This window comes from Bemisia tabaci, chromosome 1 (assembly GCF_918797505.1).
Source record: "Bemisia tabaci chromosome 1, PGI_BMITA_v3".
Lineage (NCBI taxonomy): Eukaryota > Metazoa > Arthropoda > Insecta > Hemiptera > Aleyrodidae > Bemisia > Bemisia tabaci.
Window position 1 is genome coordinate 33,345,236 of NC_092793.1, and position 27,461 is coordinate 33,372,696.

The 27,461-nt window shown below is 39.6% G+C and overlaps 1 protein-coding gene across 1 annotated transcript; it reads right to left on the reverse strand.

The window, feature by feature from the left end:
- On the reverse strand, nt 1-26,737 carry LOC109037186 (uncharacterized). The gene is made up of 8 exons (XM_019051726.2): nt 26,435-26,737; nt 20,629-20,768; nt 18,017-18,104; nt 14,839-14,947; nt 14,108-14,281; nt 11,444-11,930; nt 9,424-9,907; nt 1-5,935 (listed from the first exon to the last, which is right to left on the reverse strand). Exons 2-8 carry the CDS (start codon nt 20,723-20,725, stop codon nt 5,443-5,445), a joined length of 1,932 nt encoding a protein of 643 aa, XP_018907271.2. The 5' UTR covers nt 20,726-20,768; nt 26,435-26,737; the 3' UTR covers nt 1-5,442.
- Nucleotides 26,738-27,461: the final 724 nt, after the last annotated feature.

A 27,461-nucleotide genomic window follows, 5' to 3' on the forward strand; every position in this document is an offset into this window, starting at 1 on the left:
TATATTTTTGAAATTTATTTGTTTTAAATATTTAACAAACAAAAAATTACAAAGTCAGCATATCAGCTTCGATATTCTGCTTGAATTGATGATTGAGGTTGGTTCCCAAAAATTAAGGAGGTGTATTTCACAAGAAAAAAGACAGGTTTTGGAAAACTCGACAGTTTCAAGGGACGAAAGCTGTGGATAACAGTGAATTGTGACACTGCTGATATGTTTATCAAGTCCTTATCAGCATGACACTCTTAAACCTATACTCAGTTTAGTATTGATTATCCATCGTGAAAATGAAACCTCTTTTATGAAAATCCAGGACTACGGATACTACTATGCATGTAAAGTGAATGCTGAGACACTCATCTGGTCGCCACCAAAGCAATATTTTTCTCAGCTGTTTTAAAAGCATGTCTGTCTCTTGATTCTTGAAAACATGGACTTGGATTCTCCGGTTAAAGCTAAGGAAAGTATAAAAACTTACCAACATTTATATTAAATGAAGATAAAAGCTCATTCACTTTTACTCCACTAAAAACAAAAAAACGCAAGAATAAGTTTTAACTCAGACTCAGTTACTAATTTACATGAGGAAGAAATGTAATTATGGTTACCAATATATCCATAATGCAATGAATATCCTCCCCAGGATGAAACTTTAGGTGGCCAGTTTATGCTAAATTTGGACTCATGATAACTGTTTAAATTATTGATAACATTGATAGGCCGTACTTCATTGTTCACTTTCGCGACTTTGTACATTTCACAAAGTTAAAGTCACGCCCAACTCTAGAAATTGGACGTTTTTAGCCTAACGTTGTCTGACTGCTGCCTCTAGGTAATTTATTATTTTTTACCAGAAAACTATAATAATTTTACCGTTTCGGAATTTCTATGACTTTATTCCGAACTGTAAAGAACATACTCACGAAAGTCTGTGGTATAGAATTTCTCAGTTTCCGGTTGGATGAATAAAACACGGAACATAATTGCAACATTTAATATAATTAAGCTGCTCTTATTTATGTCCGTTAAAATTGAAATGACATTAAAGTAACGTTGTTGAAAATGTTCATGACGGCAAGATGGTTATTAACGTTTTAGGGAAGTAATACATATCTGTCAAGTCAAATTGAATAATTAATGTTTTGTTTTCATTGCATCTAAAATTCAGAACTGAAAGCAACAAGATTTAGAGACGTGTAAAAATGCAACAGGAAGAGTTATAATAATAAGACGGAATTGAACTAATGTGAGCAAAATATGCAAAAATACCCCTGTTCCTACAGCCCAAGAATGGCGTGAAAAAATAGACAAATCTCACTCTTTTGAACCATGCAAACTTAGTCTAAATAAAAAATGGTTTGAATCACTAACCTGACAGGAATTTTTTTTATAGAAATATGTAGGTCTAAGAAGGTAACATTTTTTATTACCTTTTTAATACCACTTTCCCGTAAATTATCAATGAGTAATTTTATTCATTAATTGAATATGTTTCCAAATAGGTATCTAGGAAGGCGCTTTCAGCTTTGTAATTCATCATAAAATCATCAAATAACTTATAAGTTCTGAGAGGAACCGAACCGTCTCCATTAGTTGGAAAAATTAATTTGTAAATAAATCATTACGACCCGCTACGTATTAATTGCTAAAGAGTACAATACTTATTGAAATATATAATTCATTTCAGCAAGGTAGAATCATTTTTCTCATCTTGATGAAACGCACGGTTTTGAAGGAATTCTGCCGTTTATTAGTTATTCCATTTACGGAATTTCCCATACAAAAATGTAAATGCTTACTGATAAATGTTCTCGCTGAATCGTATTACAAATATATTGAATTGCTTTCAAACCTATTGTAAATACAAGCACTCCTCTCTTTCTAGACTAATATAAATAGGTATAAGAATTTGTTATTCTTTTTCCCCCGCAGGAGGTTTTGGTTTATAAAAAATATATTCTCGATCATTCCAGGGTAAAGAATTTAGTTTATTTTATCTTTCCTGTTGAAATTTTACTATCCTGTTCATACAAACAGATGTTAACCAGGCTCAACTTGTCAGAGGCAAAAACACGCACCTGAGACTCTACGTGTCACATTGGCACACTTCTTGGCGCGTAATATCACCTATCATGCCCTACAAATTAGGTGTAAACTCGCAAAAAACACAAATCTGTCCAATTCATCTGAAGTTTCACACGGCACGATGACTGTTTGGAAAAATAGATATTCATTTTTTAAACACTCCGTTATTTTAGATTTTTGAAGTCTTTTTTTATCGCTCTAAATAAAGTTCCTAAAAATCTCAAACATGAGCTTTTCATCGATTCATCATCAACCACAATAAGTTGCTCGAATATCCAAAAAATCACGGACGTAGGAACAATCAAATATTGGAGGCTGATGAACAGCCATCCACATGTTAAAAAATACATACAAAATCTTGCATATTATCTTTTGTTGGAGTTCAGTAGGTCAGTTGGCATACTAGTACATACGCACATGGTAGATGACGTAACAACCGTTATTTCAAAAAGTATCATCCGAATTGGTTTACATTTTGCAAGAAGGAACCACTATCTCTGGCTCTCCCGTAAAAGCTTACATCTGGATAAAACCAATGACATGTAAGTTGTTTCTAAAACGGGCCACAACTAGTGGTCCTTTTCTGCAAAATGTGGTCCAATCAATATTTTATACGCAGACTAAGCATTTACATGAAGTATATTATTTTTCATTGAGTCGGGCAAAATGGTTCATGAAGTAAAAAAAATAATATTTAGATAAGAATCTATTCCGTAGCTTAAAAGAGTTAGTTATGAATGATTGGGCACAAAACACACCAAAAAATAAAAACATTAAAAATTGACCCTTTGTGAACATTTCAAAGTTCGAGAATAATAAATCGAGGATTTGGGAAAAATGCAGAGAAAGTTTGCTGGTGTTGATACCCCCTTAGGAAAGGATTCATTTTAAACGTTTGTAACATATTGATGCAAAGCAAATTATGGCTTGAAATCAATTGTGAACGAGGCTCTTGAAGATATCACATAGCGCATAGCACTGAAAATCGATATTGTTTGCCCAATAGGGGGGTTTTCTGTCACATCCAGCAATTTGAATTTCCTTTTGAGAGCAAATTTAACCTGATTTCACCAAATTTCACGTTTTGTTCACTATTGCGAGATTATGTGAGCATTAAATCACGATTCTATAACACAAAAAGCTAAAATATATGCCAGGAAAAGCCATGTTTATGCCATGAGACGTTGAAATTCTGTTGAAGTTGACATGATGGTCAGTTCATCAATTTTCAGCGGGCCGTTGAATTTTGATGGAAATGAACTGCTCGTCATGCCGTGTCCGGTTCACATTAACGAAAATATTGAAAGCGTGATTAAAACTTTCGAGTCAAGTTATTCCGGAATTTCTCACTTCAACACTTCATACGAACTTGACCGAACAAAGCCTGAATCCAAAATACGAATTGAATTAAGTGAATAAAGTAAATGCGTTCACATCAAAATTGTTAGAAAAAATATATGACTATGGCTATCAGTAAACTTTAGCAAATTGTTAATAGGTGATTATTGAAATTACATATTAATTAATTCATTATAATTACAACTCAAATAAAAACTCGGTGAGCTAGCTCGGATTGCTGGGTCAGACATCTTTAATTACGTGCTAAAAGCATATAATTCGTATAAGAAATCATTTCCGTCCCTAAAGCGACTTCTGTTTCAATCTAACTTTTAATGTGAAAATAGTGAGAAATATGTCTCGAGAATTTTCATTTTCAACGGGAACATCAGTGAACTGATTTTACAGTGTTTCGCTTTAACTTTTTCATAGCCTTGATTTAACATGTGCGTATTTTATTTGAATACTGAGTTTGTATTCTTCACTTTAATGTTTTTCCTCTAAAATTCTTGAGGAGATATACCAAATTCCCCTTCTTTTATATCATCGCTTATATAAGCATGGTTTTTTATGTCTGATTTACTATTTTAGTTACGTAACCTTAAATTTTAAGAAAAGAGTATATACATAGTAATACATCTATAAGGACGGTAAGAAATAAATTAGGACGAAAATAACAAAGATCTTAGGCGAAGTATAACAGTGATTGTAAAAAATAATTTAGATGGATCGGATGTAGAAAACATCTTAAATATAATAGGGACTTGCTAGGCAAAAAATTGAACATTATAAAACAAGAGAGGAACAAACCCAACTCTACCACAAAACGCAATAATCATAATTGGATTCTCCAGTTGGGTGCCTACAATAATTTCACAGCGTAATTTATCAATTATTCAGAAAACTTGAACAAATAGGGCAAGTAAATATCGCAATTCTTCTCACATCTCGAAAGGATGTATTTTTAAGTAAAGAATGATAAAAAATAATCAAAAAGCGCTGCCTATCGGCTGAGCGCTTAATAAATCAAAGGTTTGAGAGTGATCAACGAGCGATCACTGAGAGTTCAGTTTTTCACCATCGTCAAAATCAACCCAAGGATTGGACTGAGATTAAACTGAAATATTTTAACCAGCTGAACCTCTGTTTCTTCAAGAATGTCTTGGAGCCACTTTTTTAAACGTCATTTCGAGTGCACTCTCACACCATGCACTGGGAAAAAAACCCACATTGGATCTAGAGTCCAGACTCTTAAAAACATCGACAAGAAAAAGTACTCTTGATTCAATCAGAATCTAGCTTAAATCAAGAACCAAGCCTCTTAATTTAAGCGGATTTTGTTTTGATTCAAGCAAAAATCCGATTGAATCAATAGTATTTTTTCTTGTCAATGTTTTCAAGAGCCTGGACTCTAGATCCAATGTTTTTTTTCCAGTGATGTGCTCTTAATGATGAAGTCATGAATTCTCTCTTTGCTAACCCCAGATGTTTTCTGAACTCAAAGAATCCCAACTATCACAGTGATGGCCTTCCCTCCCTGCACCTGTCGATCCGTAATTGCGTATCCAATTTACAATCCGATGCTAATCACACACCTATAGGCGATGTTTGGACTATTCACAGCCGCGCAAAAATCGCATGTCCCTACTGCAATGAATCGCTGAAAAGATAAAGTACCTAAAACGAGATAGGTATTTCATGAAAACCCGTTTTCCTTCCACAAGTCTGGGCAGAACTACCATTTAATGACTAGGTAATATGTACGCTCCTTCTACAATAAATATATACCGCACGCTCTTTAGTGAACGAAGACGATTGTCTTCAAAGGGCCTAATGGACTTACGAACTGTAACAACCGTAAAAATGAAAGTAAAAATACTCATCGCATCTGTACAAATATGGTACAAACATTTACATCTCATCCTCTCAGCTAGAAAATGCATCGTATAAAAATAACCAATCGCTTTTTTTCTTTAAAAAATTGAGGAAAAAAGATAAAGTTTGGGTTGAGCGGACCGACTAGTTTAGGTCTCTGCTATCGCTTAAGTTATTGGAGATAATAGTTCTGGACAGGAAGGTTTCATCACCGGGCAAGGAAAGTTCGGACTTGAAGCCTTTGCCCATCTGATGCTGCTTTTCAACGCAGTAAAGTTCAGTTTTGTCCTCGACCCGCGGTGCCCCTTTCAGGGGGTTCTGGAAGGGGGACGGAGGCTCCGGCAGGAGCTCCTTGACCAATTGCTTACAGTAGCTGGGACTCATGTCGATGGTGTATTCCGATTGGTTGCCGTAGCTGTAGTCGTTCTGGTAGCTCCCCCGCGAGGACGACGAGCTTTTCGACTTCTCCTTCTCATCGTCCGAGTCGCCGCTCTTCTCGACCAGACTTTGCCCTACGTTGATCTCCGTCGTCACGCTGGCATTCTCTTGATTACTCTTATCGTCGTCGTCGTCATCATCGTCGTCCTCCGAGAAATTGTAGTCGTCTATGTTCGTCACGTTCTCGTACGGCGAGCACCTACAAAAGTAAAGAATCAAGTGAACCATTTTTATCGCACACAATGAGAGCAAAATAACAATGAAGACAATTCAGACAGAGGGGGGGAGTTTTTTTCGGAAAGGAAGGGAGGACAGGAGAACAACCTCACAAAGGGAGGGGCTACGGACACGGCGGGCTCATTATTGAAATTGATAGACAAAGCTATAGACAAAGAAGACATATGGAGTATTGAGCGATCCTATTGGTTGAAATAGGGGGTTCCCATAGACTAAGGGAGAAAATTATGGACTAACTATAGGGTCTCTCATAGGTTGCCGTTAGTTTGTCTATTACCTACCTCCTTGTTCATCGCAACCACCCTCTTCCACCGATGGGATCCCTGTATGTCCCTTTTGTCTCCTTTGTCTATAGGTTTGTCTATCAGTTTCAATAATCAGCCCGCAGGAAGACACCCCAACAAGGTGCCTAGAGAAATCCCCTTAGCTTTGTAGTGTCTGTGAGGGGAAAATCTTGAAAATCGAGAAGTCATAGAATGAATGCTGGTCAAAAAGTGGTAAGACACATGAATAACACTTAAAACTTTAAAACCTTAGTGACTTCAAGACTTCACTGTCAGTACCTTCAAAAGTAAACTAGGTAAAGGCTTTTCCATGGTCTTTTTCAAAAGACAGGCCTGATGGCTTTCTAATGAAACCAAGTTCAATTCATTTGATTGAAAATTTTAAAAGTCATGAAGGTTTGAAAAGCGAGTGTCGCATTGCCGCCTATTTGCTTGCCAAATATAGCATATTATAAATAAATGTCAGTGACACGAGATAGGCGAAAAGCTATGATTTTTCTTGAATTTCGTGTGATACCATACCTATTCCAGAGCTCAAATAGTTACTTGATTGATTTCCATGTGTGAAAAATTGAGAAATTACGCGAGTTTCGTCTCAATATTGCAAGAAATTCGCGATATTTCCGACGGATTCCGATAAATTAGAAGGAATTGCGGGTATTTCGTCACGATATTGCAGGAATTATACGATTTTTGGGGCGATTTTTATTAAAAAATGAGAAATTACACGATAATCACTGCAATATCGTTGCAGATACGAGATTTTCCCGGCAATTTCGTGAATTCGTTAAAAATTACGCGTAATTCATCTCAATACCGTGGCACAATCGCAAATTTTCCAGCAGTTCATTAAGATCACGAAAGATCACACAATTCTCACCTCAATATCAGGGCCGGACTCACCTACTTGCCGCCCATGGGCCGCCTATATTTTGCCGCCCCCTTCTCATTCGTTTTGAAACTCGATAAAAACCATCAAATGAACGTGCCAGCGGGGGAGGGGTGCATAAGACGCATTTACTCGTGTTGAACACATTTTTTGGGAAAGCCCTGTCAACACTATACTAGCAAAAGTTCACGAAACTTTGCGCGAAAGTTAAGTTCCGTAAACCTATCTCTGTGTAGACAAGGCCTTCCATTCAAGATATGAACGAAAAAATTATGAAAGAATAAACATAAATATGGTTCAATGATCTGAACTTCCGCCGCCGCGCCGCGCAGGCCGTATACCGTGTTGGACGCAATGCGTGAAGTATTCACGCAGTCTTGTAGGCGCTATGCGATTCACGCTGACCGCACTGTGTTTGGCGCAATGCGTGAAGTATTCATGCATTCTTGTAGGCGCTATCCGTTTCACGCTGACCGCAATGACTGCACTGTGTTTGATGCAATGCGTGAAGTATTCGTGCAGTCTTGTAGGCGCTAATGTGTGTTACATGCCGACCACCGCGCCGAGGGCTTCTCCTTTTCATTTCAAGTCCTCGTCATCATCTCTGTCTAAGTTGCGCCGTTCCAGGCCAAATTGCGTGCTTGGTTTCTCTCTTAACTCGACTAATTAAAGGTGCTGTCTCTTGTATCACTAAAAGACGACAAAATTAGAAATTACTATCCTCTCAAGAAATGAGAGATTTTGTCGCCTTTTCTCGTTTGTAATTTTGTTTTTATGAATCCGATTTTTTTTATACTTGCACTTTAAAAAATTGCAAATTTTTACCGCTCCTTAGATTTGCCGCCATGGGTGGCCACCCCCTTAATCCGGCCCTGCTCAATATCGCGGAAAATGCGCGATTTCTATATCGATGCGAGCAGAATATTCATAAACGCCAGTAACTTAAGATAGGCGAAAAGCTAAGATTTTCCTTCAATTTCGTGTGATACCACATACCTACTCCAAAGTTCGAATTGTTGCTCGCTCGATTTCTGCTTATAAAAAAGAGTAATTACGCTAGTTTTATCTCAATATCTCGAGAAATGCAATATATTTCCAGTGATTTCGTAAAATCAGTGAAAATTGCGTGTTATATACCTCAATATCGCGTCACATACGCAATTCTTTGGCGTTGATTGAAATGTTTCATGATACAAAAAAAATCACTCAAAAATTTCAGACGGCAATTCATGCCAAAAACCGACACTAACTTTCAAGATACAGAAACAATGGCATTTTTATTCGCTGTTAATTTCCACGTTACTTAATTACATACATTTTACTGAGGAAACTTAATATCCGACTGAAACCAGTTATTTTCCCTTAGTAGAAGCTACGTACTGTTAAAAAGCACTAGATAAGGAGAGATGTAAGTTTGGATTAATGGGGCCACAAAAAGGGAACTAGTATTTTTGACTCACACTCAGTGCGCGAAGTGCAGAATAAGGGCAGGAAAGGGAGACAAATGCAACAAAAAAAGAAGAAATAGAAGGAGAGAAAGAGAAAAAGTAGTGTAAAAAAAGAATGAAGAAGAGGAAGGACAAGATGGAAGAAGTAGAGGATGAAATAAAAGGAAAAAGAAAGGAAAAGAAGAGGAGAGCAAAGAATAGAGAGGAGGAGGAAAATAAATAAAAAGTAGTAATAAGAACAAAGAAAGGCAAAAAGGCGGAAAGAGAGGAGGAAAAGAAAAAATAAGAGGAGGAAGAGCAAATGTAGGAGGAAAAAGAGAAAGGGATGAACGCCAAAGAAAAGGAAAGACAAGAATGTGACGAAGAAGAAAAGCGAAGAGAAAAAGGAGGGATAGAATTGTAGAAAAGAGGGATGAAGAAGATGAAGGAGAAAAATAAAAAGAAGCAGCATCTATCATGGGAACATTAAGAAGACGTACATTGTCTCTAAAATGAGCTTGAAATACTGCCGTGATAGCGAAGAGAGCAGTAAGTGCATGCTGGGATGAACCTGGAGACAAATAAAAGCATGTGCTAACCATGGTTCATACAGAAATGCACTTACTGTTCTCTTCGCTATCACGGCAGAATAGTGGTTCCTTATTGCGAAATGCAGTCCAATTGGACGTATTTCTGTCAAACGGAACTATGTGCATTAAGAAATGAGCCCTGAGATCCATCAGAATACATGCTTAACAGAGCTCACGTCATAACGCGCATGGTTCTGTTTGGCAGAAATACGTCCAATTTTGGCTCTAAACGGGACGTTTCCATTAAAACTTTGAAATACCTGTCGGGAGCGTTGGACACGACGATATCTTGTGTGTGCTCGGGACGACCCTTGGGACGGGCGGCGACATCCGCCGGAGTGGAGGCAGGGACAGGGACCTCCTCCTGGCTGATCTGCATCTGAGCCAGGTTGTCGTACTTGCGGTTCTCGATGCGGTAGAAGTCCCTGGCGTCCCTCGGGAACTGGAAGTCCTGGTCGTCGTCCTCCTCCTCGGAGAACCCGGTCGACCAGTCGTCCTCCGCGTCCGTCCTCTCGCCCTTCTCGCTCACGGGCGCGGCTCCCACGCCCGGCTTCTCGAGAGTGATGTCGTGGAGGTGCTCACTGTTCATGATGAGGATCTTGCTGGCCGCCTCCCACCTCTCGTCCTCCTGCCGCCTCTCCTTCTCCTCGCTCTCCACGTCCTCGTCGTCGTAGTCGTCCACCACGAACTCCCCTTCCGAGTCCTCCAGGATATCGTCACTCCCCGACCGTTCACCGTTGAAATCTGCGCCGTGAAATACACAATAAGAAAGCGTACAAAGCAGCAAAGCAGGTCAATACAGTCAAGTAAAATATGGTTTAGGGGCCGTTCAGGTCAAATTGCCAACAATCATCCGCGAAAGACACACAGAAATCATTTGGATAATTGAAAATCGACGAATTTTTTTCAACTATGTAAAAAGGGTTATCTTCAGTTTCATGTCAGGTTATGGGGTGAATACTATCTTTTGCATACTTTCGTGGTTTTGGGCACACATCAAACTAATTTCCAGGTTCGAAATTGGCGGAAAAGCCCGCCGTTTACTCAAAAGTACAGCTCTCGTTGCCTCTTTGGCGGAACAATACCTCTTTACGACTGGATTCTCTGAAACAACGTCAATTTTTGCGCACTTACGGCTTTCTCTTAGGTTTCATTATTATACAAATAAGATGAATTTTAGCTGTTTCAGTGTTTCATCCATAAGAGATTACACGAATTTTGAAATTAACGACGATTTCAATTTCGAAATTTTGAGAGTTACGGCTCTCTTCGCTACGTCAACGGATTTGTGCCTTGTCTGGTAGGTACTACCGTGCTAAGGAAAAACGCGATATGAACCTTCAGGCGTTGCCAAGTTTCCTTTGATAAGAAACGAATTTTCTGGAAAACCTATGCATATTTTCGCCCCAGTTTTTCAGATAACTTTGTGCGCAATTTCATCTAAAGGTCCTGAAAATTTCAAGGGAAAATAATTATAACATTCTTCAAAAATAAACATTTTACTGAGGGAAATTTGGCAACTCTCGAATGTTCATACGGCGCTCTTCCTCAGCACGGCAGAGTAGTCCACTATCAACTGGATCGCATTTTGCAAGAAGGAACCAGCGCTATTACAGAGTTTTTAAAATCTTGCAACATCTCCTTTTCTTTTAAAAATACTTAATATTTGTACAATACTAACATTTACACAACCGTTTTCCTTTAAAATTAATAATTTGTTGGTGAAAAGCCAAAACTAATTGTTACTTTGAGAGACTTTTTGGATAATTATGAAGAAGCATCATTTTTACAAAACTGTAATTGCGCTGATTCCTTTTTGCTATGGCCTGGCTACACGATCAAATTCCCGTCTAATTCCGATCAAATGGTGAATGGTGCGCACCATCTACCATCAAATTTCTGCGGCCTGCAAAAATTTGATGGTAGATGATGGAGCTGTGGGGCTCATCCTCCATCTGATTTCTACACAACCGTGCTTATTTCATGCTTATAGACGCTATTAAGTGGCGTCGTCATCATAGGGATTCTCCATTATATCGGATTGGATCCAAACAATAACATTGGCATAACCTCTTTCAATGCTACAAATGCGAAAAAATCGATGAATATCGCTTTTCTGTGACGTTGCACTAATAGCGTCTATTTCAATCAACACGCTATTTTAATTAATTTTACTCATCACTCTAGATAACTCTCGACCGCCATCTTGGTCATCATTTTGATCGGAATTTGACGGGAATTTGATCGTGTAACCAGGCCACTTGATGCGATGCAACTTACCGTCGAGGGAGCCGTTGAGCCGCTGCGGAGCCGGAAGTACGGTGGTGGAGGCGGCGGCGGCGGCCTCCTGGAGGATCTCCTGGTACTTCTTGATCTGCTCCTGGATGTCCTGCTTCTCCCTCTGGAGCTGGTCGAGCTTCCTCCGCTCGGCGCCCTCGTCGAACTCCTCCTCGATCTTGGGGAGCTGGGCCTTGGGCTCCTCGACGACGAAGGGGCCCTCGTCCTCGGACTCGGGCTCGGTCCAGGCCTTGCGGAAGGGGAGGTACTCCTCGGGCACGACGCTGTAGCCGGAGCGCGGAGCTCCGTTCCCGCTCGGGTGTCGCTCCTCCGGCTGCTGCTGCTGCGTGTGGATGAGGAAGTCCCGCGACGTCGTCCGACTCACGCTCGTGTTCCCGTAGTCGCTCAGGTTGTCGTCGTCGGCGTCCACCGTGTAGATTGTCGTGTCGCCCTGGCTCATGAAGCACTTGCTCGGTAGAGGCGCCATCCCCTGCAATCCATGCACCAAAGCAAATCTCACAGCCGTTCAGGACTTGGACCATATTTGGACTAGAGTCCCTTTATACTGAGAGTCAAGACAACACCCCTCATGGAGTCACAAACGGGAATAAAGATTACAGAAATTGAACGTTTTTCGTAATCTTTGATCGGCCCATTCTCGAATTCCTTTCTTCGTTCCTTCCCTCATTCCGTTTGTTCCTTGCCGAACCCGTAATTCCCCGGTCCATTCCAGATTATAATCTTTGCAATCGGTGAAACTGTAATCTTTATTCCCGTTTGTGACACTATGAAGGCCTAAAATACGGGAACCAATCAGAAATGGATTCACATTGTCTTGACTCTCAGTATAAAGGGACTCTAATTTGGACCGCGTTTAGCAGAAAGGAGCCGAGCCACATCAGTTATTACCTTGCATTACAGTTTGCAATAAGGAACCACTATCTTTGGCTCTTCCATGAAATCACCCCTCTGCATAGGGAAACCAATGGCATGTATATTTTTTCTAAAATGAGCCAGAAATGGACGTATTTCTATCAAACGGAACTAAGCACCATAGGGGGAGGAAGGTAGAGGGGGGCTTGGATTGGCGGCAGAAACGGCATTGGGCTCGTTTCGTCCTATACCCGCAATGCTTTTCCATGGCGCTTAGTTCCGTTTGACAGAAATACGTCCAAATAGTGGTTCCTTATTGCAAAATGAACCGCGTCAAGCAGAAAGGAACCAAGCCACACCTGCTATTGTCAAATTTAACGGAGCAATTTAATTTTTTACATGAAAACGGTCGTGCGGATTTTTGTGCAAATTTCAGTGGATTTGTCTACATAGTGCGAAGCAAATTCCCAAACATTTTCAAAGGAATCCGCACAAACGTGCTCTCGTAAACAATTAAAGTGCCCGGTTAAATTTGGCAATAGCAGATGTAGATTGGTTCCTTTCTGCTTGACGCGGTTCATTTTGCAATAAGGAACCACTATTTCTTGCTCATTTTAGAAACAACATATATGCCATCGGTTTTCCTATGCAAAAAGGTGATTGTATGTAAGAGCCAAACAAAGTGGTTCCTTATTGCAAAATGCAATCCAGTTTTAAACCTTTAGGATCGGATGATTACAAAAAGACAGTGGAAACAAGGCTGAAAATGCACCAAATTTCGCACGACGTTGCGGTGTCGTGATTCAAGACTTCGAGTCTTTCATACGATTACCACGTAGCGCCGTTGCGTGCTTGATTATTGATTTTATTGATTTATTTTTTATTTTTATTTTACTTTTTTAGCAGTTTATACTGGTGTCGTGAGATACCGAAACGTCCTGCGTAATTTTGTGTGTTTTTAGCCTTGATTCCACTGTTTTTTTGTTTCCATCTTACTATTTCCGTTTTGGGCTGCCTTTGTGTGTCTTTGAGCCTTAAAGGCCGTATTCATGATCGTTCCTGAATAGTTCTTTTCCTCAGGACACTCTGCCATATCGATGGTGGAACTCACAAACCATGTATCTCGTTTACTGTGTTTCAAAATCTCCGCTACCTTTCTGGCCCTCGGTCTAGCTCAAAACTTATTGGTGTGCTGATACGTTTTTGAGACACCTTCCCCCCAGGTAGGGCCCCCACTGACTAACCCATGGTCCTCCTTTATATGGATTTTTCAAGTTTTGGGGGCCTCTACAAGAAACCTGCCGGAGCCCGCTGAGCCATCTGCCAGAATTTCTGGGGAGCTGAAGCACCCTAGCACCCCTGGCCTAACCTCCCCTGAGAAGGAGGAAGAGAAAAGAGAAGTAAAGGAGGTAGAGGAAGAAAAGAGTGAAAAAGGAGCAAAAAATTCTTAATTTTGATCTTTTTCTTCTCTCCTTCCTCTTCTTCTTTTTCTTTTCCCAGGCTAGAATTACTCACTTTACTTTGGAGAGGGCTTCCAAATATGCCTTAAAAGTACTGGAAAATGTATTCTCCAGAGATGATTCAGTCACAAAATTCTTTATTGGAATATTTAGGCATGAATGGTCAGCAATGTTTGCAATATCTTAGAGGGCGTTTTTGGCACAAATTAATAAGACAAAAATTTGATAATTTGAGTTTAAAAAATGTCTTGCACATCAATTGTTTACTTCTTGAATAAAGTTCTTCGTCAAGAAACTAAGAAATCCAAAAAATAAAAATAAAAATATTTAGTACCGGCATCCGTTCCTCCTTCTCGACGATTAGATGATTGTTTCTCATGGTCAGGGTAATAATGCTACCGTTTGATGCGCTTTTTGGATTTAAAGCCATGCCATTACTGTAACAAGACATGACCTCTGCAATCTCCTCCGGTGGAATCACGGAAAACTGAGATTCACTGGTTTTCATCTGTGAAAAAATCAAAATTTATTCATTTACCCACAGAAATTGCCTTTGGGATTAATGATATTAAATGGTGAAAAATGTTATCGTGTGGAAAAAAGAGCATATTCAAAGTATATTGAAAATCTGCCTCCCCAACCTCATCTCTCGCGTGAAAATTTAAGAACTTTTAAACATTTAAGAGGGTGGAAAAGAGACACTGTTCTACGGATCTCCCCCCCCCCTTCTCGCTCTTTCCCAGGTAAAGTTCGAAAAAATCAAATGTTCAATTTGTTTTACTCTTTCACCCCATTAAAAAAGTACGTGTATTGCATTCGAATTTCAAAACGCCACTCATTTTATCAATGGATGGACTTTCATGCCAATATGATCGATTTATATCTTCAAAATATTCATGATACAAGATTGATGTGCAGCTGAGTCATTTTAGCTTGATGCTGTTGATTCCTCTATGCTTTGTCAAATAGTAGTCAGGTGAAGTATAGTGAATAGTGATAAGTGCCGTTAAATAAAAAGGTAGAAGTTATCTTGTTCATGCGAAGTTTTGAAGTTTTAAAAGATACCTCATCACATGAGCTCTGAAGAGTGTGCCGGGGATCTGAGCTTTCTATCCTGTGTAAACTTCCTTGGCACCTGATTGCTTTTCTTTTCAGATACCGTTTCCAGAAGCACCTGAAACCGAAATTCAAATCACGCTGAATGGTTTGAAGGATTCTCCACCTATTAGTCGGTTAACAACCTGTTTCTCAAACAATACCTTGAATTGGACCTCAAATGACCAGACACGATCCTCCATTTAATAACCAGACCGTCTCTACAGGTGAATTTGTCGCAGACACGATAGCTTTTCTTAGATTTGCGTCAACACGTTCATAATTTTTAATCATATGGTTTTATGTCTCATGAAGTGAGCTCAAACTTGGGCTCAAGCAAAATTACCGTTTACCAATAAATGGTCAGTAAAGTAAGTGCTCTCCTCACGCTATTTTCGTTGTAAAATGGCAAGCTCACTCAGAGTAAACTCGTAAATTAGCAGTTCTTCACATCGTCAGGTACTTTGACGCCACTTCAGTTCGCCTTCAAGTTTTAGTGTAGGCAACCCGAGCTCTCACGTGGTCGAATAGTGGTATCATAGTGAAACGGCACGTTCACTCGGGCGACACATGAATAAGATATTTTTACCAATGGGGTGTAGATTAAATGGATGTAGAAATGTTAATTAAATGTAATTTACAAACGATACGTAATTGAGGGTCTACGTAACGAGTGTCTTAGATAAAGTACTTTCTTCAATTAGAGCTTTGAGAAGTCAAAAGAAATCACGCACTCCCATCCACCACTAAAAATTGAATGGGTATAGTGATTGATATGTGCTTTGTTTTAAATTATTATACCGCATGAATAAAGCCGTGGATCTTACATTTTGATGGCCTCCGATGGAGCAGAGGTGGCATGACATAATCATTTGAAACTTTTACTAAATTACTAGTTCGGATTTAAAATATATAAAAAAAATAAATAAAAAAACCTTTATGCGATAATGTTCAATTTTTATTGATAACTTTAGAAAGTTACTTGCCTCCACCAACTTTGGACAGTTTGATGGATCAGTCGACAGATGATGAGATTTGTTTTCACAGGTGAGTAATGTATAATGCAACACCTGCTACTAGCTTCTGTCGATGCACTATACGTGCCTCTTGAAATGGCACTGTTTTGATCGTTGATTTAATGCATAGTATGGTAAACATCAAACGTTTCCCATCACAGACACGCTGTTCCAAAATTTGAAAATTATAATTGCATAACTCTATTTTTAACGTTGTGGTAACGTTCATGGATCAAACCGGAAAGAAATTTAGTTTGCAGGTGTAAGTTTTATTGCTCTTCTCGTTTTTCATCCCAAAAAAGGAACGACTAATTCTGAGGCATGTTTTTCGAGGTATGGAAATTTTAACGGGCCGTAAATAAACAACTTTTAAAGATTGTACTCAAAATGAAATTTCCCGATCTACATTGATGAGATCCTCTCATAATGAGAGGAGCCGTGCATAAAATTACGCCAAAATAATAGGCTTCATTCAATTTGATCCTTTAAACGTCACAATAATATAAAAATTCCTGCACGTGTACATATTTTTCTCATGAAATCAATTTTCTTTATTTGTCATCAAGGTGTAGGAAGCCGCAGAAACACTGGAGAGGAGGGGCGATTCATTAAGCAGACAGGTATCTTTTCCCTAGGTACTTGACTCCTGAAATTCTCAAAATTAATCCTGAATTAATATCCTATGTGTCATTGATAAGCCGTAAATTTTACATTTCCTTTGACGGTTTTATGGAAATAAACTGGAATATACTGAACAGTATAAACGGACAAAATTTACATTTTTCTTTTTTTCTCCTTTACTAGTTGTCTCAAAAGACAGAGATTCACTGAAATAAGTGTAAATACGACATCAGTATCCTACCGCGACAAAATTTTACTCTGGTAAGTGTCCAAAGTTCAAGCCTTAAGCTCGCATCTTTTCTGCACAAAACAGCTTGTACTATTATAACAAAGTGCCTTTATTTAAGCAGAAATGAATTGAAATTACTGTTAAGAAAAAATTTCTCTTGAATAGAGAAGAAAAAATGCAAACACCAAGAAGAAAATCGTATATATCAAGCAGAATCCGGCTCGATTCTAGCGATTTTATTCTTCATTCAAGAGAAAATCTTCTTGGCGGCAAACAGGGCCGGATTTACTTACTTGCCGCCCATGGGCCGCCTGCATTTTGCCGCCTCCTCTCATTCATTATGAAACATCAATAAAAACCATCAAATGAACGTGCCGGAGGGGGAGGGGTGCACAAGACGCGTTTACACGTGTTGAACACATTTTTTGCGAAAGCCCCGTCAACACTACTGGCAAAAGTTCACGGAACTTGGCGCGAAAGTTAAGTTCCTCTCTTTGTGGCGAGGCCTTCCATTTATATGAAATAAACGAAAAAATCATGAAAGAATTAACATAAATGTGGTTTAATCATTTTAACTTCCGATGCCACGCCGCGCTGACCGCACTGTGATTGGTGCAATTCGTGAAGTATTCACTCCTACAATCTTGTATGCGCTATGCATTACACGCCGACCGCTGCTGCACGCACTGTGTTTGACGCAATGCGGGAAGTATTCATGCAGTCTTGTAGGCGCTATGCGTTTCACGCCGCCCGCTGCTAACCGCAGCGACCGCGCTGTCTTTGACGCAATGCGTGAAGTATTCATGCAGTCTTGTAGGCGCTAATATGTCTTACATGCCGACCGCCGCGCCGAGGGTTTCTCCTTTTCATCTCAGGTTCTCGTCATCATTGCTCTCTGCGCCGCGCCGTTCCAGGCCAAATTCCGTGTTCGGTTTCTCTCTTAGTCTTAACTCAACTATTTAAAGGTGCTGTCCATTGTATCACAGAAAGACGACAAAATTAGAGATATACTCATAGGAAATGAGAGATTTTGTCACACTTTCTCGTTTGTAATTTTTTTTCTGAATCCGATTTTTCTCTATAGCTACATTTAAAAAAATTGCAAAATTTGCCGCCCCCTAAATTTGCCGCCATGGGCCTAAATCCGGCCCTGGCGGCAAATGCAAGTTCTTTTATCTCAATGTGCAAGAGCATTGAGCAAGTGGCATATAAATGGTTCCTAGCTGTCTACCTGATTTCTTTATCTAATATTTTGTTCAATTATTAAGAAAATTTAGCTTACCTGGCTATGAGGGCCGTAATTAAAGCTATTGTCAGAGGTATTAAAGTTGCTAAACATGCTAAGATCACGGTCTGTAAATCAGTCAAACCTGGAAAAAGAGAAAGGCCCATAGGGGTTAATGTTATAAAGTTGACGGTTTCTTTTGTACAAAACATACATCTAAGATGAAAATCTTCTCAGGTAATTAGAGTCGGCTGAGAATGAAGTTGCATGCTTTGATCTCTTATATTTGGGTGTGAGTTCAGCATGTTTTAAAATTACTTTTGCTAGGACGGAAATCAAGCGGAAATGCTCATATCAAGAAGGAAGTCATTTTTGCCAAGCAAAATACTTTGAAAGCGCAAGAGTAGAGTCTCGCCCGTCACGAAAAGGAAGTTCTTATCTCGGGGAAAAATTTAGGTACCCAAATTCTCACAAAATACAAAACAAAAAATCCACTGGTTTGAAATACAGAGCGTGCGATCCAGATTCCAAAGTAGCTCTGATTCATTTGATATTCAGGCTCCAAAAAATTTAAAAAACAGGAAGCGACATAAATATATGTTTTCTTTTTTTAATTATAGAGATTTTCTCAAGGGGACTTACTCTCTTCTTACTATCGAGATTTTTAATCATTATATATTATGAAGCGTGAGCTGTGAGCTGTAGAAGAGACTTTACTAAAATGGTGTGTTTCAGTAGTTTACACCAGGGTCGATGTTTCACACATTTAGGTACGTTTTCACTCAAAATTTCATGTACGGAAAAAGGCGTATATCAAGTAAATCAAAGTTTCATTGTGACAATTAACGGAGAATTATAGTACTTCTTTTCAACATAATTTTCGAATGCTCTGATGAAGTTATAACGGACAGCTGTAAATGGTGTTGACTCTTTTGTATGAGCAATTGAGCACATCATATAGTCAATGAAAAGGCGTTATGTTCATGAAGATCCGAGGCCCGTTTTAAGCACAGCCCATTTCCCTTCAGGGCAAGGTTGCCAGGTTTTGCGATAAAATGTTGATTGTTATTATTTTGCTGGGTTTTAATGGAGGAAATTGTTGCTTTCTTACAATTGGCAACAATGCTTCTGGACATTCATCGCGACACGGGTGGTACCCCCGTATTCACACATCCCACTGCATCGTTGTATCTGAGAGTGAAGATAAAAAAATATCACCTCCTCGCGCCACTGTAGAACCAGCACGGGCAATACACGAATTCAAGAATTAAATGTCAGCCGGTGACTTCTCTCAAAAATAAATCGTATGTGAAAGTCATTTCATACATTCAATAGTTCAAAGATTAACTTCGAACGAGAAGCTAACCAAGGTATGGGGTAATAAGCAACATTTGAAATTCCCGCCAAAGAAGAAAAGCTGCACGTCAGGCGGCCTGACAAGCAACTCGGCATGCCGTGTGAACGCACCTCAACGAACAGCCAAAAAAGGCAGTAGGGCAAGGTAAGCAAAACAAACTCCTTTGCTGTAACACCATCCAAAAGCAACAAAATGCTCCGTTCTATTCATTTCGTTTCAATCTTGGCGGGAAGTTTCACATAAAATGCCGATTTTCATATTTGACACTAATTGGTCCAATCGCTCCCATCCAGAGAGAGGTCGGACCAATGAGAGTCGAGTATGGAAATCGGCATTTTCATACTTGACTTCTCGTTAGTCCAATCTCTCCCAGGTTTCAAATACCCTGTCAAGGCTCAAACGAAACAAACGGAAAGGGGCGTTTTGTCGATTTCGAATGTTTGAAAAGGGGAATACTAATGAAATTACATTACCTATTGGTGTTCTTTTGGTTAATACAGGAAGTGAAACAAAAACTAACACAAATTTTTGTTTATTTTTGTAGAGTTTACGGTGAATTTAGCACAAAAAAATAATGGTAGAGCCTGGAAATTGCATCCTTCCGATGGCGACTTTGGCATTCACCACTCGTTCTTTATTCAATTTCTTTGAGAAAACTAGCTTGCATTTCCTCTTGAAATTGTCGACCAAAGGATAGGGTTATTTTGTGTTTTACTTCCTGTATGAAACAAACTTTTGTGTTGAAATTTCTCTCTGTGAAGAGCATACCTTCGTTTTGCTTACCCCGACAGTAAGTTACCTTTCTTAATAATCCTTATTGCCTTGCTTATAAACACGATCCAAGCTAGGTGATAAAGTTGTGAATTCTCCCATTTAGACAATGTAAAGGTTCGTTTTTTTGTCACAGTTCGTGCAGGGGATCAACCTATGGCCAATTTTCATAGGTTTTGCGTCTACTAATGGGAAAAAGTCCCCGGAAAATCCCGCTCTATTTAGATCAAGTCATAGAGAGCGTAAAGCTCTCTTTGGAGCGCCCTTGGAGGTTGGACAGGGGGCACGGCCCCTCAGTGCAAAACTAACTATTGTCCCGTACTCTGACCCAAGGATTAATAATGATTATGCGGAGTACATACAGACGTAAAAGCCGCTTTCATAGCACTCTTTGCCGCTCTGCGACACCAGCCGCCTAAGTACCCTATCCTCCCAAAGCCCCTCAGAGAGCTGGCACTCCCCAGGGTAACTATGAAGTAACCCGCACTACGGTGTAACTTATACTAATATTGATCCAGAAATATATTTTTCATAATATTACCAATCTCCTCGAGGTCTTCCGAATTGAACTCAGTCCAATTCCCGAAAGCTGTTAAGTTGACCCGCGCCACCGGCTCACTGTCCAGGTCCTCGTCCATTATTTGCTTTTAATTGATGCTCTCCCTCAGGGCATACTCGTACCTGCAATCAAGGGAAAGAAGAAACGTCTTAATGGTTTATAATTCTTCAGGCTGCACTATGACAAAAGAAATTTAAAATTTAACAACCGTATGGAATACCCGAGAGCGTTTTTGTCGGAATCTTGGACTACTTTTTGCGATAAAGATACTACTGATTCTGGATGATCCATAAAAGCGGCTATCTGCATAGGGAAACTGATGACACCTATCGTCGTTTTCCTCACGAAAGAACGTAATTACATTTCAATGTTGTCAATTTTCCCAGCGCAAAGTGCATTTTTACCTGGAAAATTTCGAGAATTCCGAACTGAAAATCTCACTAATTTTTCCTCCGATTCTATGCAATAATCAGACCAATTTTCGACGATAATTATGCAGGTTTATTCTCGCAAAAATTGAATTGTTTCGGTCAATTTGGCAACCTGAGAATGGAGTCCCATTCCTTCGTGTAAGAAACTACGAAATGCTGTTGCTATAATGAGCCAAAAACAATTGTTCCTCATGTCAATTGTCAAAATAAAGTTCACACGCATACCGCATTTCGGAACTCGACTAGACAAAAAAGGCTTTAACGGAAAATTTTCCTCCGGGCAGGAACTTGGGCCCCTCTTCCAAAATTTATCAGATTCTGTAAATCGTATCTTGGCAATGCCGTTCAGATGAAGTATTGCGGGGCATACACGGGCATTTTCCTGAAAGAAGAGGAATAAAGTGATGATTTCGCAGGATGTCTGCATTGATGCTCCAATGAATCGCTTCCTCCCCCTCACTCCAAATTCAACTTTTACGACAAAGAAAGCTCTGCGCACTGCCAACTATAATCTGAGCAACTTGAGGCGTATTTTCATAAAATTACTTTTCACTCAGCGCCGAGCGGATTTTTCAACTATAGGAGGAAATCTTGGCAAAGAGCCCGCTTTGAAATTATGTAGGTATACGAAGTCCCAAAACTCATTGGCAGTCACGAGGATTTACGATAGAGAAACGGAAATCATCGAGGATACATCCGGATTATTTTCGACATTCGGTGTATTTATAAAGCGACATCTTTCATTTTATATTTTGAAGCAACATTACTTGTGGGCTGATGAAATGTCTCTCGAATCATTAATTCTCATCTCTTGCTCTTGTGGATGAGTCTAGCGAATGTAAACATTTAAAAAAGAGAATATCAATCGTAACGACTAAAAAATTTTAACGACTGTAAAATGTTTTCCCGATGGGTATACTAGTTTTTCTAGCCTTGTTTCCCACTGTTTTTATTGCGTTTTCACTATCGTATTTTAGGCTACCATAACTTCTCTCTCTTGTATACTAGTAAATCGACATTGAGGTAAAATTTTCCTGCATGCAGACATTTAATCGAGTTAAAGTTTAATTTAAAGAAATCCTATTGCACAAAACTCATTAAGGTGATTCGTCAAGCTCAAGTGACGCGGTCGAACTGGCATGCGATATATCGCATCGATTAGGTAAAAAATCTCGGCAAATTATGAATTTTCAGCGGTAAAGAGTACGATAGCCCCTGTACATGAGCCTGTAGAACCATTTTAAACCCAAAAATTGGTAAAATTCAAAGAAATGAAAGCAGAATAGAGTTAGGAAAAAAAACTCGCTTTTTTCCTAATTCTATTTTGCCTTCATTTCTCTGTTGCTACTTTTGCGCAAGGGCTATCGTCCTTTCCACCGCTAAAAATTCAAAATCTGCCGAGCTTTTTGACCTCATTGATGCGATACATCGCATGCCAGTTTGACCACGGCACTTGACCTTGACGAATCACCATAAGGGAACAATAGCCATCCAGTATTTGTTTACATTATTTTTCGAGTAGTTTTTAAAAGTCAACCTCATCACTTTAAAAGTGCATCGGAAATGTCTCCTGGTAAAAGTATAACAGGGCGGATTCTCTAAAAATCGTACGGGATACATGCAGAAAATGGGTTGATAATGGGAAGGTCTTTGGTTCAAAACTCTATTCCGAATTTTTACAGAGTGGTTTCACTGAAAGAATAGGTAGACGTAGGTTTTGCCCTGGCTCACGTTTCTCAGCACCTTTTTACCTGCACACCTGGAATCGATCTTACGTTCCATTACAGCGAGAAAAGACGGGAATCTCCTCATCTGGCGTTCGCGACAAGTATTTACGTAACCTGTCACCTTTAGTGAAACCGTAGTTTCTATTTCATTCTGCATTGTTGCCCAAAATCAACACAAATCGACTACTTTTCGAAAAAATTTACAAATATTCCAAGTACACGATCAAAATGATTGTTCTCAGTGCACTGCCAGCCTATAACCAAACCCGTTACCATATCTTTTTACGAGAAAGTATCTTATCTTAAAATCTTAAAGTTATCTCAAAATATCTTATCTTTATCGAAAAGGGGACGGAAATTTAGGAAATAATGCCCCTCAAAGAACTCTTATTATTCACCAAAAAGAGAAAATAAAATACAAATGGGGGCTAGAAAACTGGTCGATTGTGCATTCACCTCTCAACTCAACGTCTCAATTTCAGAGGAAGACGATAGGAAGGCTGGCTAACCGGGCCCAAATTTAATCCCGCTTTTCGCTATGAAACTTCTCAGGAGATATTTCCCCAGCGAGACGGATTTATTACGAGATGAAATGGGTTTTTCGGCGGCGATAAAAAGTAATGAAAATTGAAATGGAAAGTCGAGCTACGAGGCTTTGTCTCATTAGCGCTAGAATCCAAAATGGTCGCCTCTCCCCCTCCCCGCCCCCAAAAAGGCGGAAAAACTGGATCAGCTTGTCTCCGTGTGCAGGGATACGCGGTTTCCTGAGGAAATTCGCGGGTTGAAAGAGTTTCGCGAGCCTCCTAACATGAAAAATGGACACTTATGATGCGAGAATAATCTACTTGCTCGTGGAATGAAAGCAGGGATAAGGGCCGCTATATCGTTGGGGAGGGGGAGGGGGGAGGGTTCAGGACTCCCTGGTCCTTTAAGGCACCTAAAAAGTCCCCTAATGTATTCAGAATGCATCTCCTGCTTCAAAATCGTTAGGAAGATTTGGAAGCTTGTTTCCTCATTTTCTTGATCCAAACTTTATCTCGCAACCAACTGAAAGCGTAGGAAGTACTTTCGCCTCCCCTCCCTCAATTCTGCATAGTTACAATTATGAAGTACATATTTCACGTTATCATTGGATTGATCAAGGTATATCAATGGATGAGAGTTGGTTATGGATGGATATTATGAGCACTGAGCAGTTTATTTTTAAAAGAGCTCATACATGCACTGACAATGAGAAAAAAACTTAATTTATTAACAGTTTCTCGTCGTGTTGGCTGTAAAATTCGTCACGTCATGGATGAACCATTTTTATCCAGTTGATTTGGCAGAATTTTAGATTAACATTAAAAGTCATCAAAAGTTAATTTCATTAACAGTCAACCTTTGAGTAAATTATTAGAGAAATCGTTCCAAAATTACCAAAAAATTGGGGGAAATCGAGGTTTTATGCAATCGGATGGTCAAAGAGGTAATGCACCTCACTCCTCTTTGAAGGAGGCAAATTAATTTTGGGTGTTACTTCTTCAGGGGCTGCGTCCTGTTCTTTTGAGAATAACACACGGCATAGAACGAAAAGTCTCAAAATTATCAGAGTTGATACTTTCAGAAAACACCATTGCATCAAAAGAAAGCCACTGGATTTACTTTTACGATTAATACTATTCTACGAATTCAAATGCTTGTATAAAAAATGAATGAACTTTTTTGCAAGTGTGTGAATGTCAAAAATGAACGCTTCATAATAAGAGGGCAGGAGAATGAAACCACACCAATCGATAATCTCTCAAAACTCATAAATTTTCTATTTTTAAAAAAGAAAAAGAAAAAATAAAGAAAACAGACTGCACTTAGTGAAATTAGCGTCACTGTGTTTCATGATACCTAATTTTCTTTTTTGCTTTACGTTTCAAACTAAAAACTAAACAAAATGATGTCTTGAAACTCTCTCTCTCTCTCTCAAGTTTGACGGAATGAACTTAAAATACTCACAAAATGCGCAAACTTTGAGGTAGAGTTTTGCTTAGCTCATTCTTTGATGGGTGAAAGATGAGAAAAAAAATAAGCACACGTGTACAGTGCAGTTATATGTAGATAGATTCTGGGTAAATCAGCCCTCATTACGTCATGTTCGCTTTTTAATGGAGATGTTGCATGTGTGAGGGATTTGCGATTTGACCATTGATTCTTATGTAAAAGTTCTCGAGAAACCCGATGGTGCCACTGGTTTTCTCTGAAATCATCTCCCAAGCTCAAAAAAAGCTCTCAAGTTGAGGCCAAAATGGAGGGTATATCCCACGCTACCCTGTGAGTCCACCTCTACATCAAGACAAACTCTCCATGCAAAGATAGGGAGCAAATACATTGACAGGGCTGCCACTTTATTTGGGGACTCCAGAACTGAAAACACGGCAACCCTGCTAATGTATTTGCTCCCTATCTTTGCATGGAGAGTTTGTTTTGATGTAGAAGTGGACTCTCAGGGTAGGGTGGGATATCCCCTCCATTTTGGCCTCACTTTGAGAGCTTTTTTTGAGCTTGGGAGATGATTTCAGAGAAAACCAGTGGCACCATCGTGTGTCTCGCGAACTTCTACATAAGAATCAATGGTCAAATCGCAAATCCCTCACACATGCAACATCTCCATTGGACTATTTTATGCTAAAAAGAAGTACGAGTATAGGGTTTGCGTGCAATATAGTTATTTGCAGCATAAATATCGTACGTCCGATTATTTTGCATGCAAAAAAAATGCACATTTTAATTTCACAGGGATTTCATGCCTGATGACTGAGGACGGGCCCTATTCAATCTGATCCAGAATGAAACAGCTTTCAAGCTTTGAACATAAACATCGGCAAGTACACTTAAGGGGCTTGGAGGACAAGGCGCATAAGTAACAGTTTTTGAAAAAATTGAGATATTAACGATTTCAAATATAATAACTAGTCTTAATGCATACTCTGTGGTAAATTCGCTCCCAAATTCCAATTTTTAAGCATCAAAAAGTCAGTTTGAACTCTTTTTCCGTCATAAGGATCCATGCAATTTCGAAACCTCACATACGTATTTCTCGAAATAGCAAAAACTGCACTTATGCGCCCTGTCCTCCAAAACCCTCATTTCTCATTGAACAACACACATAACCTACAAATTCAAGACTATTCAAAAACAGATCGTCCTTGAATCCCATCTCAATGCCAATAATATTGTGGATTATCCTGAATCAAGTCTCTAAGCTCGTGTGTACGCCCGTAAATTATTTATTAAAGCATACTGAGCAGTTGATAAAACTATGTGTTGCCCCAGAGACTTCAAGGATGTAAAAAGTCCTGTCTCATTAATGAAATTCAGTGATTGTGATGAGATCATTACTCAAATTGTATCCCCCCCTCCATTATTAAAATGAAAATTTGTGCAGGTGCATAGAATATTTATGCAATTTCCTTGTTAATTGAAGGATGTAATATATGTTTCCGCACACGTTTGCATATCATTCCTGACGTGGTTGAAACATCATTTTTTCCTGATGGCGTCAGACGACGCCACTAAAACTGCAGTACGACACCGAGGAAAGAGAAAAAGAGAAGGCCTCTGATTAAAAAACTGTGAAATCTGATGAGGAGAACTTACTCAAGTCGAAATGTAAGGGGGCTTTCGTGACAGACTGTCGCATTGGCTCGTCGCACATTGCAGGTTGCATATCCCCTGGGCGCTGGCAAAATGCACACAACACAGGTCAAAGGTTACTGGGAATATCAGCCGATGGTTTGTCGCGAAAGCTATCGGCCGGAGGCGGACATTGTCGGCGAAACTTGCGGGAAACGAGACTCGGAACACGGAACTTGGCGAGTGGAAGCCATTACTATACTGGGTTGTTTTGGAAAAGCTCTTTGTGACGGGAAGGGACGAGAGAAACGCGGTGCACAACGCACTGTGACGTACAGTGGTCACTTTCTCGGAGTTTCCTTTCCACGGGAAAACGAGGACCCTCCTCTGAGGGGTGATTCATGAAATTGAGGCACTGGATGCGAAAGGGGCACCTCTCGGTTGCAGTGTTTCAGAGTCTCCTCTGATATTTCATTCATTGTAAGGAAAGTAAATGCACCCATTTCATCAAAAATTTTACTGAATATTCCTTATGATTCCACAATTTCCTACGGAAAGAATTCTCGAAAAATCACCCATTAAATTCCTCTCCAAGGGATTAATTAGCAACTGAGATTCTGAAAAACCGCAATCAAGAAGTGCCTTTTTCGCATCCAATGCATCAACTGATACCTGAGGAGATAGCCAAAAAGACAAGGAGAAAATGGAGCTATCTACTCCTTTATGCAAAATACGCGCTTCTATTCATCTTCCGCTGAACGCTCTGAACCAGGTACGTATTCGGGGGGGGGGGGGGACTCAATCCCTCCTCCCAGTGTAAGCAAAGCAAAGTGTTTTTCAAAAAATTTGCGGGGGAACCCGGATCCCCTTTGCTGTAAATGGGTTGGACTTCCCTTCGCCAGGCCAAGCCCCCCCCCCCGCCACCCACCCACCGATCAAAAATCCTAGCTATGAGCAGGCATCATGCAACAAGGGATGATACAACAGCAGCAGGCAGCAGGTTGATTATTGAAATTCATGTACAAAACTAAAGACGAAGAAGACGACGGGA

Coding starts and splice junctions, on each gene's coding strand:
- LOC109037186 (XM_019051726.2), bottom strand. CDS start 20,725: ATGGACGAGGACCTGGACAGTGAGCCGGTGGCGCGGGTCAACTTAACA. Junction 14,948..18,016: donor ATTACGGCCCTCATAGCCAG/GTAAGCTAAATT, acceptor TTTCGGTTTCAG/GTGCTTCTGGAAACGGTATC. Junction 9,908..11,443: donor GCTCAACGGCTCCCTCGACG/GTAAGTTGCATC, acceptor TTCACGGCGCAG/ATTTCAACGGTGAACGGTCG.